Below are 18,431 nucleotides of genomic sequence, written 5' to 3' on the forward strand. Positions count from 1 at the left end.
ATCCTTATTACCTGTTAACACTACCCTTCCCTAAAACGTAAAAGAAAACTAATGTCCCTTAACACTACTCATCCCTGGACCTAAATACCCCTACTTTCCTTTACCGCTATACTCCCTGAACTAAGGAGAAGAAAATGTACTATTGGCATTGAATTTCTGTTACCTAAAGACAAAGTTTAAAGACCAGGGGCCAGATGTATCAAAGGGTTTTACCCATTCTATGTCTATGGGAAAATGTGTTCATACATTTTGCCCCAGCACGTCTAAAAAAAAAAAGGCTAATGAATGGGAAAAAAAAACAATCGGCAAACATACAATATTGGCTTACCAGCCCTGGTACTAAATGTATCTTTTTTTTATTAAGAAGTTCACACGTGATTAGGAAAGATTCTGTCTCTCTCAGTGCAGGAGAGCCACTGGTGAAAGTGGGATGACCCATTGTGCTATGCTGTGTGTTGTGATGGAAGGAAGTACATTGTGAATGACAATTGAACAGACTATGGGATTAAGGGGTCTGACCCAAAGTCTCTCTATGAATGCATATCTGTATGTTTTGGTTCTTTATATAATTGTCATGATTACTTGAGGCTGACAAGACAAGTAAACTGTCTCTAGGCCAGAACTATAATGTCAGTAGGTTTGGTGGTTGTATAGCACATGCACACAGCATACAGGTGCCCATAAGCACATCATGGAAACCTCCATCCACAGAACAATAGATAGAGTCATGCATACACATAGAAAAACATTCAGATATAAAGATGCAGTTACTCCCAAGAACAGATACATAGATAACACTCATACAAATACAGGCAATAAAGATTAATTCTTTGGTTGAGAGGTGAATCTGTGGATGGGTTGAATGAATGCATAAGTAGAGGGTAGTGGAATTCATGAAGAGACGAACGCATGGGTGTGGATGAGTAGACTTATGAACGAATGGCCGGGGGAATGATTACCTGTGTGTAACTGGATGAGATGGATAGATAGATAAAGAGATGGCTGTGAGAGAATATGTGCATGTGTGTATGGATGAATGTCAGCTTGCGTGTGTGTGTGTGCGGTGTGTGTGCGGTGTGTGTCTGCATATGAGAGAGCATGAATTTATTTGTGGTTGATAGGTGAATGCATGCATGGGTTTGGGTGGGTAGGTGGACGGCATCACCATTTCGTCACCTCTCCCTTCTATTTGTGCTACTGTTTCCTCTATCACACACCCACAGGACCTCCTCATGCAACAATTTAAGCGTGCAACATGAGAAAATACATACTCCCCATCTTAACTATCACTCTGCAAATCATATGGATTTGTAACTCTTGTGAATCATCAGTAACGCATTCCTCCTGTCTGGACTTGAAGAAAGGTAGAGAAGTAAAACACTTAGGGCCCAATTTATATCTTGGCCGGGTGGGAACTACGTCGCTACAGCAACAGAGTTCCCTCCCCACCAAGACTATGGTGCACTTGCCTGACTTAAGTGAAGGTGGACCATCATTGACAACCACAGAGACTTTTCTGTCTCCGCCGTGGTCAAACTTCTTTGATGGCATTGTGGGGTAAGGGCCATCGAACGTTTGGCTATATGTCCACCCACCTAATTTAGATGGGTGGACATATAACACTGTTTTCAATGCCTGTCACTGCTGGGAAATACCTGGCAGTAAGGGGGTACTGAAAAGTGCTCCATGATCCCCTAGCCATCAGAGGACACTTCCATGATGAGGGTGGCATTGTTTTTTTTTATTTTCAAAAAGAAAATCTCGCTGTGGGGGTTTCTTTTATAAAATAAAAATAAATTGGTAAGTTTGCTGTATGGCTCAGTCATGTTGATGTGCCGTACAGCAAAATTACAATGCATTGACAGGAACCGCCAGTCAATGCTGGAAATGTCAGCTGGGCCACCGGCCATTTCAAAATCTGGAAGGCGGTACCTCCGTCAGGGATATGGAGAAATTCACTCCATACCCTGGTGGAGGACAGGCTGCCCAAAAGGAATGACTTCAGGCCCTAAGTCACACCTCAGCGACTTAAAAAAACATATATATAAAGTACCCTCAGCAGTACATTATAAGGATATTGCTAATCGTCAAGGAGTTATGTGACCATGTAGAATGAGACCAACTGTAGAGAAATGACGCAGGTCGAGCTCATTTACAATGTTGTGGAATTCCAAGGTGACTTACAATATTTTTATAACAAAGAAAAGAGAATGTTTTATTTCCCTACAAATGCATTGTTACACATTTCCATTTGCACTTTACCCTTCACCCTTTTTCTTCTGCCATAAATCTTAAATCATTGCTCTCTAGGTCTGTCATATGAAGGATTATGGTAGCAAATATGTAGAATTCATGTGGAATATGTAGGGAACATTTACACTCAGCAATTCACAGCTAGTAAATATTTGCAAAACATATGATGTGCAGTTAAATTGTAAGTCCATTTTAAAAATACCTATAGTTCATTCCTAGTAACATACAGAATGATTTGGGCTTTTGTTTAATGAGCTATGGTACTGCAAAAAGTTATCATGCTGCCATAAAAGACTCAGTTCTGCTAATGATTGTTCATTTCTGGAAAAAAGTTTATAAGAGCAGAAACGTTAGTTCTCTTTTCATTGCTCAAACATGAGATGCAATTCTTCTCTTTGGCAGTAGGCATTGTGGAATCATATCTAACGTGTAAATAAATTATTTCAGTTGAGCTGCAACTAAATTTTCCTATAGGTGACTAGCGATGTCACAACTAGACTGTAATATATATATATTGAACATTGAGCGTTCAGTTCTTACTCTAATAATCAGTGGCTGTGCATCCATTAGGGCGCTTGGGCATTGCCCCACTAATTAATTTGAAGCACTCAAACAAGCCTTGAGCGCGCGCCCTCACTCATTCTCACATAATCATTTTCAATCCTCGCCCGAGGCAGTCGGCTCAGAAGGATGCGGGCAGCAGGAGTTCAGCAAGTGATGATTGACATCGATAATAGGTGGTGGGCAGCGGAGCGCAGAGCAAGAGTGCGCATGTTCTGTTTAGGGCGGAAACATTTTGCAACCAGCCCGAACATGCGCATTAGGCTGCTCATTAGAAGAGCGAGGGTTGTTCCATGCCGCAGCCCCCGGTCTCCTAATGAGCGGCAAGTATCATTGCTCAAGCCAATCCTGGCGCTGCTGGAGCAGCATCTGGATTGGCTGAGACTTACGCCGTACTTGCCAGCGAGCCAGGGGCGAGCGTGACGTTGGAGCCCTCGGCCCTCCTCGAGTCAGACCTCGTGTTCACTGTTCAGTGGGGTAATTTGTGCTGCTTACGGGCCTGCCCTGGTGCGGGGTACCACAGACCCGGTCAGGTAAGTTTTTTATTTATTTTTTGTTTTACCCCCTTCCCCCCCCCCCCATTGCGAGCAGCGACTGAACGCACGTCATTAGTTCCTAACTAAATGGCACTGTTATCCTCGTGCTCCAAAAATGGGCGACAGAGTTTATCTCAAAGGGCCGCAATATGTGTACTGGCAGCATGCGCATTAAGCCACTGCGCTAACTCGCCACACTGCGCGCTCTTCGATGTCAGAATACACCATTGCACCGTACATTGTCTACATGCGTGTGTACCCTCTCCCCGAGTTAAGAGTAGTGCTTGACAACTAGCGGGAAGTAAATGTTGCCTAACACAGCGCAGGCGGTCAGGAAAGCGCTTCGAAGTCTCTGTCTCAAAAATTAAGCGAGTAGGCTAATGATCCTATTAACCACTTTGCTGCACCAATTTGTGGCTGTTTTTCCAGTTTCCTTGTTGAATTTCATTATATGCTTTTTTTCTACTCCGGCGGAAAGTCCAGAACGAGGCATGTCTGTATTTAAACCTCTTACCTGGCCTGAATGTGGTTTGCTTGGCAGAACTAGCTCAGCATTGATATCTTTTCTTATTTGATATAGTATTCCATCCTTTCGATTGCTCAAACTGTTTTATCATGCAATATTGTGGGGAACAGATTTCAAGCCACTTGTGATGTTTGTATTCGAAACAATGACATTTTATTCAAGCAGACATGAGATTTGTCTATGATTGGTATTGCAAAGAAAACGGTGTGGCCTTTTAGTGGCAATGCACAACTTCAGAGCATTTGTGTGAGAAGGGGAAATAACACTGATCTATTATCAAACAATTAAAGGCAAAAAACGTTAGGATGAAGCATGTCAGCCGTTTAGTCCTTGTTTATACTTCACATCCGATTTAAACGTGCAGAAAAATATCGATCGGGTGGCACACTATAGGGATCCCAAAAAGTTAGTGTACGTGTTTAAGCCACGACCCTATTTACACATCCCATGCCCCATTTAGTCTATCTCTCCCTTACAGCCCTGCCTCAATGAGAAATGTATTTAACACAGGAGGCTGAAGCCGACTAAAAATGGCTTGGCCAGGCGCGCTGTTGCTTTGGTGTTTTTAATCGGAGGGGGCGGGTTTCCAAACAGATTACTGAGGGGCCGGGCTCGGAAAGAGATGTTCTGCAGTGAGAAGGTGCTGTCAAAGCAAAGCGTGTAGTGGGGGAAGTCCCGAAGATAGCCCACGTGGACTGGAGGGGGGTGGCACATATTACACAACCGGGAAAAACTTTTGCCCCTTGTGCGCAGCATTTTACAGGAGTTTTTGATAGACGCGAAGAAGCTACTATGTTGCTGATACTGGTGTTATCGATGTATATGCTTTTTGTCAGGTGAGCCACATGTACATTTCATTCCTATTGAATTTTATTTTAACGGCCCGGAAACACTTTGTAGAAAAAAATTATTGTTTTCTGTCATTAAGTCCTTCATTTTTTGACAGTGTTAAAAGGTGGTCTGGCAATTCAGCCACTCTGGAATTTTCTGGGTTGGCCACAGGATATAGCGAGGGTACTGCTTTCAGAGCATGATGGGCCATCAAGCCAACCACACCACCACTGACTATCAGCCAAAGGGGGTGAGCATGTGTGAAAGACTAAATTACAAAAAACACAATGCACAACAAGGACGTACCCTTCAAATGCAGGCCAGAAATGGGCAATGCAAATTAGTTATTTATTTAGGAGTTAAACATAGTGTTTCGTGCCTGCTTATGGTAACTTCAAGGGGCAGCAGCAAGTGTATACATTTATGAGTTACTTGAGGTCCCAATAGATTGTTGGGAATATTCCCTACACAGTATTTCTTGCTAACTAAGACCATATTAGAATTTAGTCAAATTAATGGGCGAAGCAGTAGTAAATAGGTCTGTTTATTGGGGAGAATTGGAGGGACTAAAAGAAAGGAAGAATGAAAGAAAGGAATAAAGGGCGAATGATAGTAGTCAATAAAAAAAAGTGAGGGAAGAAAGAAAGGGTAAAAGGAAACTTTATTAAATGTCCTGCTTCCTCAAGTTTGCTTGAAAATGCATGATTTGTCCACTCTTTTTTCAAAATTTTCTCGGGGGAGAACGCCCCCGAACTCCCCGTAGGTTGTTTAGGCTCGCTCACTACACTCGCTTGCCGTAGTGCAGTATGACAATTTTATGCCTCAGCACTTTCAAATGTCACTAGCCGCCACTGCTAATAATTAATGTATTTGTTATATACTAGATAACTTCTAAGTATTTCTTTAGTCTTCACTATACCCCTTCCTCCCTCTCAAAAAGAACAAACAAATCCCAATTCAGAGATACGTGGCATTGAAATATCAGATGCTTTTGTCGTAACGCACTGTGCATAAAGTGTGTGTATATGCAATGGCAGAGCATCTAATACATGTTTTAAAAATTCAAAAGTTGTTTTAGAAAACTGACAATTATTTCTTAGGTGTATATTGTATATTGACAAAATGGTGAATCTGCCAGGACTGCCCTTGTGTTTTTGCCATTTGTCTTGGTAGCTTTAAGTAAATTTAGAACATATCCCAGTTTTCCCAGAGGGTCGATTGAACACATGAGGGCCTGATTCACAAAGGTAAACTTACACTTTTGTGTAGATTTACGATTGTTTACTATTCACAAATGTATTTTACTAGTATTGTATTACAGTTGTGAGGTAAGTTTTCATGTGTTTCACTGTAAGATTATTTAGCAGCCCCCAGCAGGAAGCAATTTGCATAACAAAGATCCATTTTATTATCCCTCAGTGCTGTACTGTTTGTCTTGGCTACGTTGGTGAGTGCTGTCAATTTAGTTATTCTGTGCATGGCGCCCAATCCAAAATTGTAGTCTTACTTCATTGTTTGTGAAATTTTTAGATTCAATAAGTCATGTCCTTAAGATGATGCCTAGATCAAGTGACTAGGGACAGCCAAGATCATCTGAAAGAGGGGAGCGGCTTGGTACTAAGCAGCTTCCTACAAATCAATCTCTGCTTCTCCATGGTGCAAGCTTTGTTTCATGTGCCCCTTCTTCGTCTCTTCTCAACCACTGATTTTATTTTACCCCCAATTAAAAAAAAAAATACCTTCAGCTGGAATTGGAGGGGGGGCAAGTACACCCAGGGTCCTCTGTAAGGAGGAAGGGACTTAAACTCCAGCAGGGACCACATCCCTGACCTCACAGTTCCTGTTTCTTTCTTAGCGCCTGCTGTTACACTCCTTAGTCCCATTCTGATCTTATCTACATTTACAGTGAAGGTAAGGAGCCAGAATCTGCCTGCAATATGACTGATCCTGCTGGTGGCCTTACCCACTCCAATGCTCAGGCAGAATCACTACAAGGAGTCCCTTTCCCTTAACATAAACTCTTTCTATATTCAATAGTAACTGATATTCCATTCCACTCATTAATTTTGATGTTTCCCTTTTATTTGAATTTTTAAACTTATTTTTTCTTTTCCAAGTACAACACAAAAGCAAAATCAAACAGTGGTCAACACCTACTAGGTTAACCTTCTTTCTTAGGATAGGAACTACTAAAACACATTGTAATCCTATAAACTATGAACATTCATCTAGGATAGTTAGTTCTGGTTAGTTGTTGGCCTTGTTTTTAGAGTATTTTGACAGTTTCTCATAGTATATCAAATAGAATTTTTCCTGTTAGCATTGCTTATTTATTTAAAAAATATATATATATTTACTTCCATACTGTTTTCTATTGACTTCTTAGCACTAGACAGCAGGTGTCACTTTCTACAGCTATATGAAGAGGTTGGTAGTTTTTTTTTCCTGCAGATTGACTTGCCCCGGGGATCTGCATACGACCAGTTTCTCAGTTTTCTTATGAAGAGTCAAGATTGGCAGGTTGAAGGTGGGATAGTAGGAGAAAGAGTGTGGGGGAGTTTGGAACAAATGATGAGGAACAGTTAGAGTCTGATCTAAATTTAAAGTGGGGCCCAAATTGGTTGATTAGTGCATGGCTAATCTGCTTCAAAGTAATGGTTTCTAAAATATGGACATCAAAAAGTAAAGCCTGAGATTAGATCTCTGGGCTACCTTTTTTTTTTTACAACTCCCAACTATTTTTCAGTGCCTGTCTAATGCCTTGTACCATCTGATAACTTGTTTAAAGTATAATAATGCTTCCTGTTGTTAGCACAAGCATTTAATATAATGGTACCTTGATGATGATGATTAAGCAAGTCAAGACGTTTTACCATCCTTCAATGTTTTTCAAATTGCTGGATTCATTAATATCCTTTAAACCTGCTAGTTAAGTATGTCTTCAATGCTTGAGCTTCATGAAGTCACTAGTTGGTCAGAGGTTTACATTTCTTTTCGGTACTGGGGATGCCTACCTTCCACCAACCACAAAGTTAATCAGAGGAAACCTTCCTGATGAAGGTTATATTTTTAATTGGTTTTGCTTGTGCCTTATAGGACCTACCAAGCTTTCTGATTGCTTGTGGAAAGAGCGAGGAAGCTGTAAACCAACAATACCAAAAATGAGATTGCAAAGATGTGATATTATTAAGATGGTGTGCAGTGATTTTCCTGCTCTGCTTTAATAGGATTCTAAACTGCTTGTCAAGATAGAACCTTGCTAGTTATGTTTAGCCAAAAAACTCTTGTCCTTTGACTCAACCCTGTCTGAAACATTTCTTATCATAGATGCTATTCTCTTTACAAAGTGTACATTAATACATATTTGGGAGAATGAAGGCTGGTAGCTCTCATTCTGCTTACTGTAACTGCAAGACACTCCCTATACAAGCTTTACACATGCCACAGTCTCCTGCATACAGTTTCATAAGGATGGAAGCAAACATTTCTTAATGTAGTGTGAGGATTTCTTATTTTGTTTACTTGCATCTTTTTTGTCGATCAGGTGGCTTCTCAACTTTGCTAAGTATGGTCAATATTACTGGATATATTTTGTTGTTGACAATGTGTATTTAAGCCTCATTTTGTGTTTTACAAGTGAACTTTCAATCAGCCAGTTAGGTAGAGAAAGAAGGATCTGTTCTACTCAAATATAGTGCCCATATATGCCGGTCAGTTTTCCACCTTAGGGGAAATACTCTGAAAGAGCCATCCAACCATTTCCATGCATTTGTGGTGCCAGTGTTGGTCCTCTGTTCTTCTCTTTTCTTTTAAACTGGAATCTATTGTATGATACCTCACATTACCCTTTTAAGCAGGGGTTACACCACACTTTGAATACAATTGTTAACAAGATTACCCATTAAATAAATAGTCAATGAGCATCAGTGCTTAAAATGCTCTTCTGGCACTTCTTTCCCCACAGTCATAATCTCTGGAGTAAAGAAGGTCAGCTATTGCGGTGTATTACATATGATGTGGAATGTAAACTATTTATTAACATGCAGTGTTTTAGAAGATTTAATATCCTATGTTCGGTTGGTGTTTGAAACTCATTTTGAAGTGAAAAAAACAGAATGAATCTGTCTTATAATGGTTATTATCTACTCAATATCAGTGTTCTTTCTTTTTACAGTTTGTACAATAATCAAATAGGTGATTATGGAGCCGAAAAAATTGGAGATATTCTCCCACTGTTGACTTCGCTAACTGTACTGGCGTAAGTATAACACGAGGTCATATAGCATTATCCTTACTTTACATAGATATAATCATATGTTAATAGAACCATCCTTGATTGGTTACTTTACCCCTTGTAAGACATAGATGACTTTATAGACAATGCTGCTGAAGGGATCAGTTATATGCATTAAAGACCAAACGTCTGATCTGAAACAGAAGACAATTTCTATTAAAAAATTCAAGTTAAAAGAAGGAGCTTAAATTGGTTTGAATGACGATTTGTGACAGTCAAAAGAATTTGAATATGCTTTATTTATTGAAGAGTGTAAGATGATAATGTAAGTTTTATCAATTTCACAAAATTAATCAGCACTTTAATTAAAGAGGACCGGAGGGCAATCATCTCTCCCCTGCATCTATCTGCATATACTACTTGACTGAGCAAGTAGATTTTACAATTATAGGACAAATGTCTCTAACTGTCACTTATGCCATTGTTGAAAAAAAATTGAACCAGTATTTTTTGGGGTTCTATTAATAAAAATGATTTCCATCCAACTTTCCCGGCATGTTTAGTACTTTGTACAAAGGAGTTAGTGCAAACCTCATGATTGCATTAATTGAGGATCTTGAGAAGTGTGAGGAAAGTGGTTTAATATACGGTGGGGTTGTGGGAGCTCACCTTGTAATATAGGCACAAATATGTATTGGGTTCAGTCAGGTTCATTTGAAAAACACCTTAGCTCAACCCTGGGTAGCTGTGGTGCTGAGAAGTCAGGCCTTATCAAAGGAACAAGTGTGAAGCATTAAGAAGTATCAAAATAAGAAGAAAAATCTGACAACAATTTATAAAAATAGGTTGTGTTTTTATCTTTAAATAAACAGCTTAACAACAAACAACCACAGGAGGGTTCCAGAGACATGAATTCTTAAGGAAGCAATAAATCATAGATTTTCATCTAGCGCAATAAGTCATTGTAATCTACTGCGACTCGCAGTTTAGATTTAGCCATGACCAGTAACTTGAAATCAACTATAACGGCACTATTGAGGCAACCAACTCTGGCAGGGAGCAAGTCACTGAGACCATTAAGGTAGATCAGAATGGTTACTTCACTGTCAAAGCAGTCTCCAGAACACTTAGAGTCACTTCTTCTTTCCAAGGCTGGGGGATGACTTTTCCTCAAGCAAGGCACCAAAGGCAAAGTCCTCTCTTTGATTACCGAAGGAGCAGCAAGTGCAGTCCAGTCCTTGGCGCAACCTCTCTTTGCTGGGTGCAAGGAACAGCAGGACAGTCCTTCTTCAGTCCTCTCTCAAGTTCAAACATGATCTGAGGCCTGGGTGCCAGGGACGCCAGTTTTATGCCCAGGTTGTGCCCTTGGAGGATGCTGCGAATACTAGCCAATGGGCTACCAGCACCCTTCAGGCCTAGTGATCACTTCATGTAAAGTGTAATGAAAAACCACAATGATTCTGGAAAAAGATTCCACAAAACATTAAATAAAGCAAAAAAGGGCAGGTATCCACAAACAAAATTTGTACACATTATTATTAAATTCTTTTTTTAAATAAAAAATGACAATACAATACAAAAATAAAGGGTTAGTTCTCATTGTGTTACACTAGACAACATACAAGAACAATACACAGTTTGGTCCCAAATGGCAGTGGGCTTTCAATTTGGATAGATTTTGCCTGCATTACAACAAAAGCAAAGGTCAATCAATGCTTCATCGCAATTTTGCCAAAGGTGCATCAACAGCGTTTTGACCCTCAGGATTAACCGGGTCTTCATCAGGACAGAGCAGCCATAAAACAAACCATCTGAAAACTGAAATATATATATTTGCATCAGTGGGTCCCAGAACTTTTAAGGATCCGTCCTTGTTGGGTATAACTGTTTAAGTGCAACAAGTTTGTTGCGAGGGCTTATCAGCTTTACTCTGTCACGTCTTGATAAATATGATCGATCGAGTTACCTTGTATATTCAGAGGAGTAAATTGCCAAGCTAAAAAGTGGTCCTTCTCTGCCAGGACCTTCAACGTCCTCATCAGTTATAAGTGAGGGACTGGAACTTTTGTACGAAGTAGAAAAATGTTGGAAAAAACATGTTCATTTGTGAGTACCTTTGCTTGATTTAAGGTTTTGTTGAATCTTTTTCTGGAGACATTGTGGTTTTACATTACTACAGGCCCCAGGTTCTGGTGTAAAAGCACCGCCCCTGTTGGGCCTAACTGTTCCTGTAACGTGTTGCTTTTAGGTAGCCCAGAATGCACCATTCTACCCAGTCCAAATAAGCCCATCTTAACGCTGTGTTTACCTGGGGATACATTTCTATGGAATAACAGGTTTGGCAGTGACTTCTCTCTGTCCCTGATGCCAGGCTGTCTGCAAAAACAAAAGAGCAGCCCCTCTCATCTGTGTCCACAATTTGCCCTTCAAAGGTGGCTTCCCCTTTGAAGCTTGCCTTTTGGGCTCACACCCTTTTTGGCCTTCCTGCTAGGGAGAGGTCATACCTTTCCCAATTGCAGGCACTCTATGTTCGTTCCTGAAAGTCGTTCACACCTCCCCTTAGGAGGGCAGAAGGCTGTCTTGAGGTCATCAACCATAAAGAGCCACTGGAAAACTTTGGGCAACCAAGCAGCAACTTTCTAAATTTGCCATTTGTGCAAAAATTACATTAAATTCGACTTGAGCATGAAGTTGGGTTTAATGGAGCAATTCGTTTGATACCTCATATTACTATATTTAGTTGTCACATTCAGATATGAGTACTACTCAGTTGTCAGCGTGTTACTCTATATTCACCACTGGTACTACTAGCCTTTCCACAGTAAAAATGACAACACCATTTCAGAGGACCAAGCAGGAGTTACTGAACCCAACCGTGGTGGCTGATGCCTTTTATTCCCAATGACCTGGGGCCTGCCTCACTATTGATCCTGCGCAACTGGGCCAAGCAGCCCTTCTGCACCTGATTTTTAGTTAGGTTGTGTCAGAAGAGAAGTCAAGGCTCCTCCCGGTTGGGAACACAAATACAACTCATAACTCAATTTCCAGTCAAATTCTTGTTTTCATATAAAAAGAAGTATTATAATTCTACACATGCAAAGGTAAACACCATTTAAAATCAATAACACAGTTCCCCTTGAGATCGGGGCTCTAGTAGTTGTCAGGCTACTTCCTGCCCTACTAACTTTAGTGCAGTGGATTCAATGTTTGTTCCCATTCACTAGTGACCACCCTAATGAATGAAAATTATTAGGCCCTACTCAAACGTTCTCACCTCTGACTCCTTCCGAATGTTTAGTGACAAGAGTCTATGGGGTGGCAGTACTAATGGCAGTATGTCCTTCGGGGCCCCAAAGGCCCAGTTCATGGCTTACACACTCTGGTGGCATAGAACCCTTCAGAGGTGCAGCGAAGTCCTGCTCTGGATCAGCAAAGTGGGGCTGTGCACGTCCACACTTGGAAGGAGGCGCAGACTCTCTCTTCCGCGCAGGTTCTCTCCTCTGATCCAGGACTAGCTGGTTCTAGTGATTGGGTTGTTATCGCTCTAGTGATCACATAATAAGTCACACTTTCCTTCGCAGGGAGTTGAGTGGTTGATCTCCTTGTCCTGACATGGCTCCGGCGATATCTTTTGATACTTGGGCCTCTTACAGTACAGTTCGCAGCATGCGGGCTAGACCCGCTCTGGTCACAGAAGCGGTTTCTTGGTCCTGGGCGCCAGCCCGAACCCTTGGTCTCAGAGTCTTCAGCGGCTCCTCCTAGCATACAGGGTCGCCGCCATGGCACTAACAAGTCTGTTCACATTGACTTGGTGCTGATGTTCACAGTGCCCCCTTCTCTGGCCCTCAGTGTCACCCACCACAAGGTTGTGCAGGCCTGGTGTCCTCCACACAATCCTCGCTCCTTGGCACAGTCCACGGGAGCCCCTCCTGGAACACAGATGTTGCCGAAACAATCCAGCACACGGGCTGAGGCTTGATCGGTGCAAGAGCAGATTCCTCATACCTCGCTCCATTGCTCAGTCCATTGCAGCCCCACCCAGCACATGGGGTCGACAAAACAATCCAGCAAATGGGCTATGGCCCAATCGGTGCAAGAGCAGATTCCTCACACCTCACAAAGGGAGAACTCACGATGGGGCTCCCCCATGGACCTTGCACCTTCAATGCTCTGCTCTTCCAAACAGGGCACATTGGTCTTGCTGAGCAGACAGGCGCTGGAGCTCCAGGGTCCAGAGCAGGTGGTCTTGATTTTCCTGGGTGATGTCCCATCACCTATCTGGGAGACTAGCAGGCTTAGCCCCCTGTCTTGGTAACAGGCAGAAGTCTTTCAGAGCTTCCCCTCCTCACACAGCCCATCCAGCTGCTCGACTGATGACAATGATTTGGGGTCTTAAACTCTCCTACTTATAGTCCTTTCCCAGGCACAAAATGTAATTTAGCGTCTGAGTCTTTGAGGTTTTATGTTGGGGTTCTGCTTCTTTGAAGTGGACATCTTTTCACTTTCTTCTTCATCCTGAAGGATGTCTGTCACAGCAGGCAGGACTCGAAAGTTGATTAACCCACAACACGATTCATGGGAGAGACCAGAGTTCACACCTGGACGTCTGCCACAGTGATATGTGCATCAAGTGGTTAATCCCAGGCTCCCAGTCCTACTATTTATGATTTCCAAATCAACCTAATCTCTCCTTTCCTGAGATGTATCCAGGCCCCATCCTTGTGGTCTGTCATTAAATCAAACAGTACTTTGAAAAGCACAGAGAGAGACTGTCTCTCTGATCCTCCAGGGCATGTCCCTCCCAACATACAGGAATGCAGCAATACACAAATCTGTGGGGGGGGGGGGTCCTCTACTCCCTTTTTCCACCAGACAGGACTGGGATTCCCAAATTGGAACCAAAGTTCCTCCATGTAGTGTCCTAGAGCAGGCACATTTGCTCTCAGTGTACATCCACAGCACACTTACTGCACAGCACTGTTATCCTCATGCATTATGCCACCACAAGGATAACTGCATGCAGCACACACATTCAGTCTGCACACAGTGGTCAGGACTGCAGCCTTTCTGTGTTGTACCAGAGTGTGTTATTTTAAAAACACACACTGCTAGCATACACACATTTACCATGTGCACACTGTACCACACTTCACCTCTTGTGAATTGTACTTATTGTGAGCACAGATACACTCAGCACACGTAAGCCAAGGGTGAGTTAAGTACACAGCTGGGGAACTTTCAAAAGGGGGAGTGAGCCTGTAGGCCTCTCTCCAGGAACACAGGGTAAAAAGGACCTGTTCACTACTACTGATCACTGCATTGTCTGCTGCCACCACTGGGCTTGTGCTGCTTAACTTCTGCTGAAGGCGCTAGCCTTCACCCACTATGAGGGCAACACTTCGGGCACCCCTCCCGGTCCAACAATCTGTGAAAGAGGCCTATGAGATGGCACATATACATGATCCATGTTCGCTTATGACAAAAAATCTGCATTAGTGACCTGAAAACTACTTTTGGGCACTCTGGACAGGAGCATGCATCTCTTGCCATGCAGAGGACTTTTCCGTCCCAAAAGATGCCCCTCACAGATCAGAACACCCCAAACCAACTCCTAGCCTGGAGCGGTTGGATGGTCAGATTGGTAAAACCCACAGGAAAGAGCGTCAGCTTTCCCATTGTTTGGTACGACTCTATGTTCCACAACGTCTAACCCTTGCAGAGAAATAGACCATCTCAACAACTTGGGATTCTCTCCCTTCATAGCCATCAACCATTTCAGTGGCTTATGATCCGTCTGCACTACAAACTTAGTGCCAAACAAATAAGTGTGGAACATACGGAAGACCAACACTATGGGTGCTAGCTTGACCCACGATAAAAGTTGCAGACATTTTGCTTGTAAATTTGATCATACATATGGGCAATTATGCATTCAGCGTACAGTTTTGCCCTATTTCTGTCCCCTGGCTTATATTAAGCATAACATGATGGTTACCATTGGTCTTTTACTAGAAAGAGTGTTGAAATTCATCATGGAAATATTTTAGTATTTCCTGCTCCCTGTGTTTTTAATAAAGCCTTCCAGAGTAAATAGTGATTCATGCAATATGCTGTTTGCCCTAAAGAAGACACGTGACATCAGTAGTTTTTCTCAGAAGCCTGCAGCTGGTGGTACGAATATTGAGAATGAGGTTTTCCAAGGTTGTGTACTCTTGATTCCACTTCTTACTCCTTTCATCCACCACAAGACAGTCCCTGCATCTTTATCTCCCTCTTGCATGTTCTTTTTCATCCCTGCATTCTCACTTTATTGCTATTTTTTCATCTTTCTCTTCCGTCCCAACTTTCGTGTTTTTCCCTCTCTTGCTCTGGGTGAAAGTCTAATGAGGGGAAATTAGTGCTAGTTGGGCCCACCTTCAACCAGTTGCTCAAATTAAACACTACAAGACACGAGTTTCCAAAAGGTGTATTGAAAAATTAAGAGAACCAGCACCACCAGCCACTCCACCTCAAATGTCTCCACTGACTGAAGGGCTGAGTAGAAATTCTTGAGCAGTAATTATGAATGAGAGGGGAAGCATGGGTGAGAAAAAGCAATCTGGAATCCTGGAATAAAATAGAATCACATCACTGGAGAAGGGCCAACGACATATCATTGATGGCCAAAGCAGCATGATAAATACAACAAAAAAGTAAAGGACAAGTCTCTCATTCATTTATATATAGAATTTTATATAGCATGAACACGACCCAAGAGGGTATCAGAGCACTTTGCACATGATCAGGAAAAAATCTAAGGGAACAAATAGGACAATATAACAACATGTTCATGAGAAATACAGGGAGTCATGACATCAAGCTAGTGGAAGAGGACCTATCCACAGCAAAGCTGAAAGTCTATACATAAGAACATAGATTAGATTGTAAATAAAAACATGGGTGGGAGATACAACATTAAAATCATGAATGGTGCAGGATATCACAACACCAAGCTGGGGAGGAAGTTCCAACACGAGCAAGGCCAAATAGACAATACATAGAGGTGTAGGAGGGAGGTAAACAAACATGAGAGAAGAGGATGCATCAAAACGTAAACCAAAGGGTGGAGTTTGTGAATTTCTAGTTCAGAAAGGCATTCATCAGTAGTACTTTCACTTTTGTTTTTTAAGGATGCAGCTGAAAGATTCAGTCTGGTTTCAGGAGGCAGGGAGTTCCAGATTCTCGGGGCAGTACCCGAGAAGGCACGGTTATAAGTTTTCTTTCTATGACATTTTTGAGGTTTCAGCAATAATGTGCTGGAACTCCTGGAGGATTCACAACCAACAGATAGTTCCAGTTTTTGCCTGAGGTAAAGAGAGATGTTGAAGTGTAGGGCTTCTTGGGTCATGCAGTCAATTTTTAATTGAATCCTGGCGTCACAGGGAAGCCAGTTTAGTGATTTCAAATAAGGAGAGATGTGGTTATTACTTTTGGATCCTGTGATGAGCCTTGCGGCCACGTTAAAAAAGGCCCTTAGCAGTGCTAGCTTTTAGCTAGGTAGACCATAAAGGGTTGCACTACCATAATCCAAACTACAGATAATTAAAGCTTGTACAGCGAACTTGAAGTCATCAGGGGCAAGGAAAGGTTTTACTTTGCTTAGATGCTCCTTTATAAGTTCGCTTCTTTGGTGGCTGAGCTGATCTGCTCCTGCATGATCAAGTTCTTATTTAGTATTAGTCCCAATGATCTTGTGGAATCTACGATGTGTGGTACCCAGTTGAGAGCTGTATTCTTGAATAATGGGAGATTGCTTGAGTGGGGAGATTAGGAGGAATTGCATTTTGATGAAGTTTAGCTTGAGATGGTTGGCGGTCAGTCAGTTTTAAGCTTTGTGTAGAGTTGTGTTGAGGGACTTAATATCATCAAGAGTGGAGATTTTCAGGTATAATTGTGTGTCATCAGCAAACATATAATAGTGAATGTTAGCTGCTTTGAGAATTTCAGTTAGGGGCTCCATGAACAGGTTGATGAGTGTGCGAGAGAGCAAGGAACCCTGTGGGATCCCTAGTGTGATTGGAGTGGATTTGGAAAGGAACTGATTGACCTTAATTCTTTGATTTCTGTTGTGGAGAAATGAGATGAATCACTTCAACAATCATCCAGATAGTCCCAGCCTTTGTTTCAATAGGTCAAGGAGATTGTCATGTTTGACCTTAACAAAAGCTGACAAGAGGTCACGGAGGATTAGAAGACAGGATTTGTTTGGATCCAGCATTTTTAACACATCATCAACTAGGTATGTATAGGATAGTTCACTGCTGTGAAGTTGATGGGAACCAGATTGAAATTGGTCTAGTAGATGGATTTAGTCAATGTTGTTACATAGCTGGACATGGACACATTTCTCAAGGAGCTTTGCCAGAGTTGGAATGTTACTGATTGGATGGAAGTTATTTAGGTCCTCGTGATCTGCAGTGGTTTTTTTTTTAGAATGGGAGTAACCTGCCCCTACTTTAGGCAATACAGCATCACAGCTTGTAGTAGGGAGGCATTTATTATTTTGATCCAGTGCGGGAGTAAAGACATCTTCAACTCGTTGAAGAAATTCATAGTTAGAGTATCACTAAAGTGGTTTGCGGGTTTCAGTGCTGTAAGAATCTTGAGTATGGAAGTTTCATCAAAGGTTTTTAAGTAGCTCCAGGAGACGCTGTTTTAGGTGTGTTTCATAGTGGAAGATGAGGCTGAGTGGGAAGGGGAGAGGAGGGGATGAAAAGGGGTTAGACTATAAGTTGGTTCATTCCTGTAAGGTGAAATGTTTCATTCTTAAGAAGGAGGCAAAATCTTCACAGTTTGGTTGCAAGCTGGACATCGTTGATGAGAGAGTGGGATGATTATTGGATTGGAGTTTAATTAATTCAAACAGTTTTTTGGGGGATTTCTGGCTTTTTCTAATTGGATTCTGAAGCAATTTGCTTTCGCGCTTCTTATGCATTTATTATAAATGCTTCCACTCGTTCTCAAGAGCTTATGGTGTTCAAGGGGCGGAGCACATCGCCAAGATCATTCGGCTAATCTCAGATTGTGTCTATCTGTATTTAAGCTACCATTAAACCATGGTTTGGAGTCTTTGATTCACATTATTTTGTAGATGTAATGGAGCGATTGTATCGATCAAGGATGTTCAACATGGAACTGTTATAATGATTAGTGAGGTCATGGACCTCGACATGTCAGCAGGAGGAGGTCGGGTCTTGTTGCCAAGGGATATCATTTCAATCCGGTTTGCATGTTGCATGGATCTTTTACAGTGTCTGGGTTTCTTAAGTTAACATCTTTTTGTAGTCCAAGAGGCTATGATGCAGAAGGTGATGTAGTGGTCATCAGTCCAGTTACACAGGAATATCGATTACAGTTGAATGGAGCTGGGTTTGGAGATGAATAGGTCCTGGATTCCACCCACGATGTGTGTGGGGTTGTCATAGATTTGAATCACATTGAGGTCAACTAG

At 41.9% G+C, this 18,431-nt stretch overlaps 1 protein-coding gene across 9 annotated transcripts in view; it reads left to right on the forward strand.

The window, feature by feature from the left end:
- The window catches only part of CIITA (class II major histocompatibility complex transactivator), a 473,615-nt gene that overhangs the window by 422,282 nt on the left and 32,902 nt on the right, over positions 1-18,431 (forward strand). For all 9 annotated transcript variants that reach the window (XM_085632115.1, XM_085632119.1, XM_085632121.1 and 6 more), the window contains one exon: positions 8,882-8,965. In XM_085632115.1, coding sequence (XP_085488241.1) covers positions 8,882-8,965 — 84 coding nt within the window. The remainder of the gene's footprint in view (positions 1-8,881; positions 8,966-18,431) is intronic.

The sequence above is a fragment of the Triturus cristatus genome, chromosome 10, assembly GCF_964204655.1.
Source record: "Triturus cristatus chromosome 10, aTriCri1.1, whole genome shotgun sequence".
NCBI classification, from domain to species: Eukaryota; Metazoa; Chordata; class Amphibia; order Caudata; family Salamandridae; genus Triturus; species Triturus cristatus.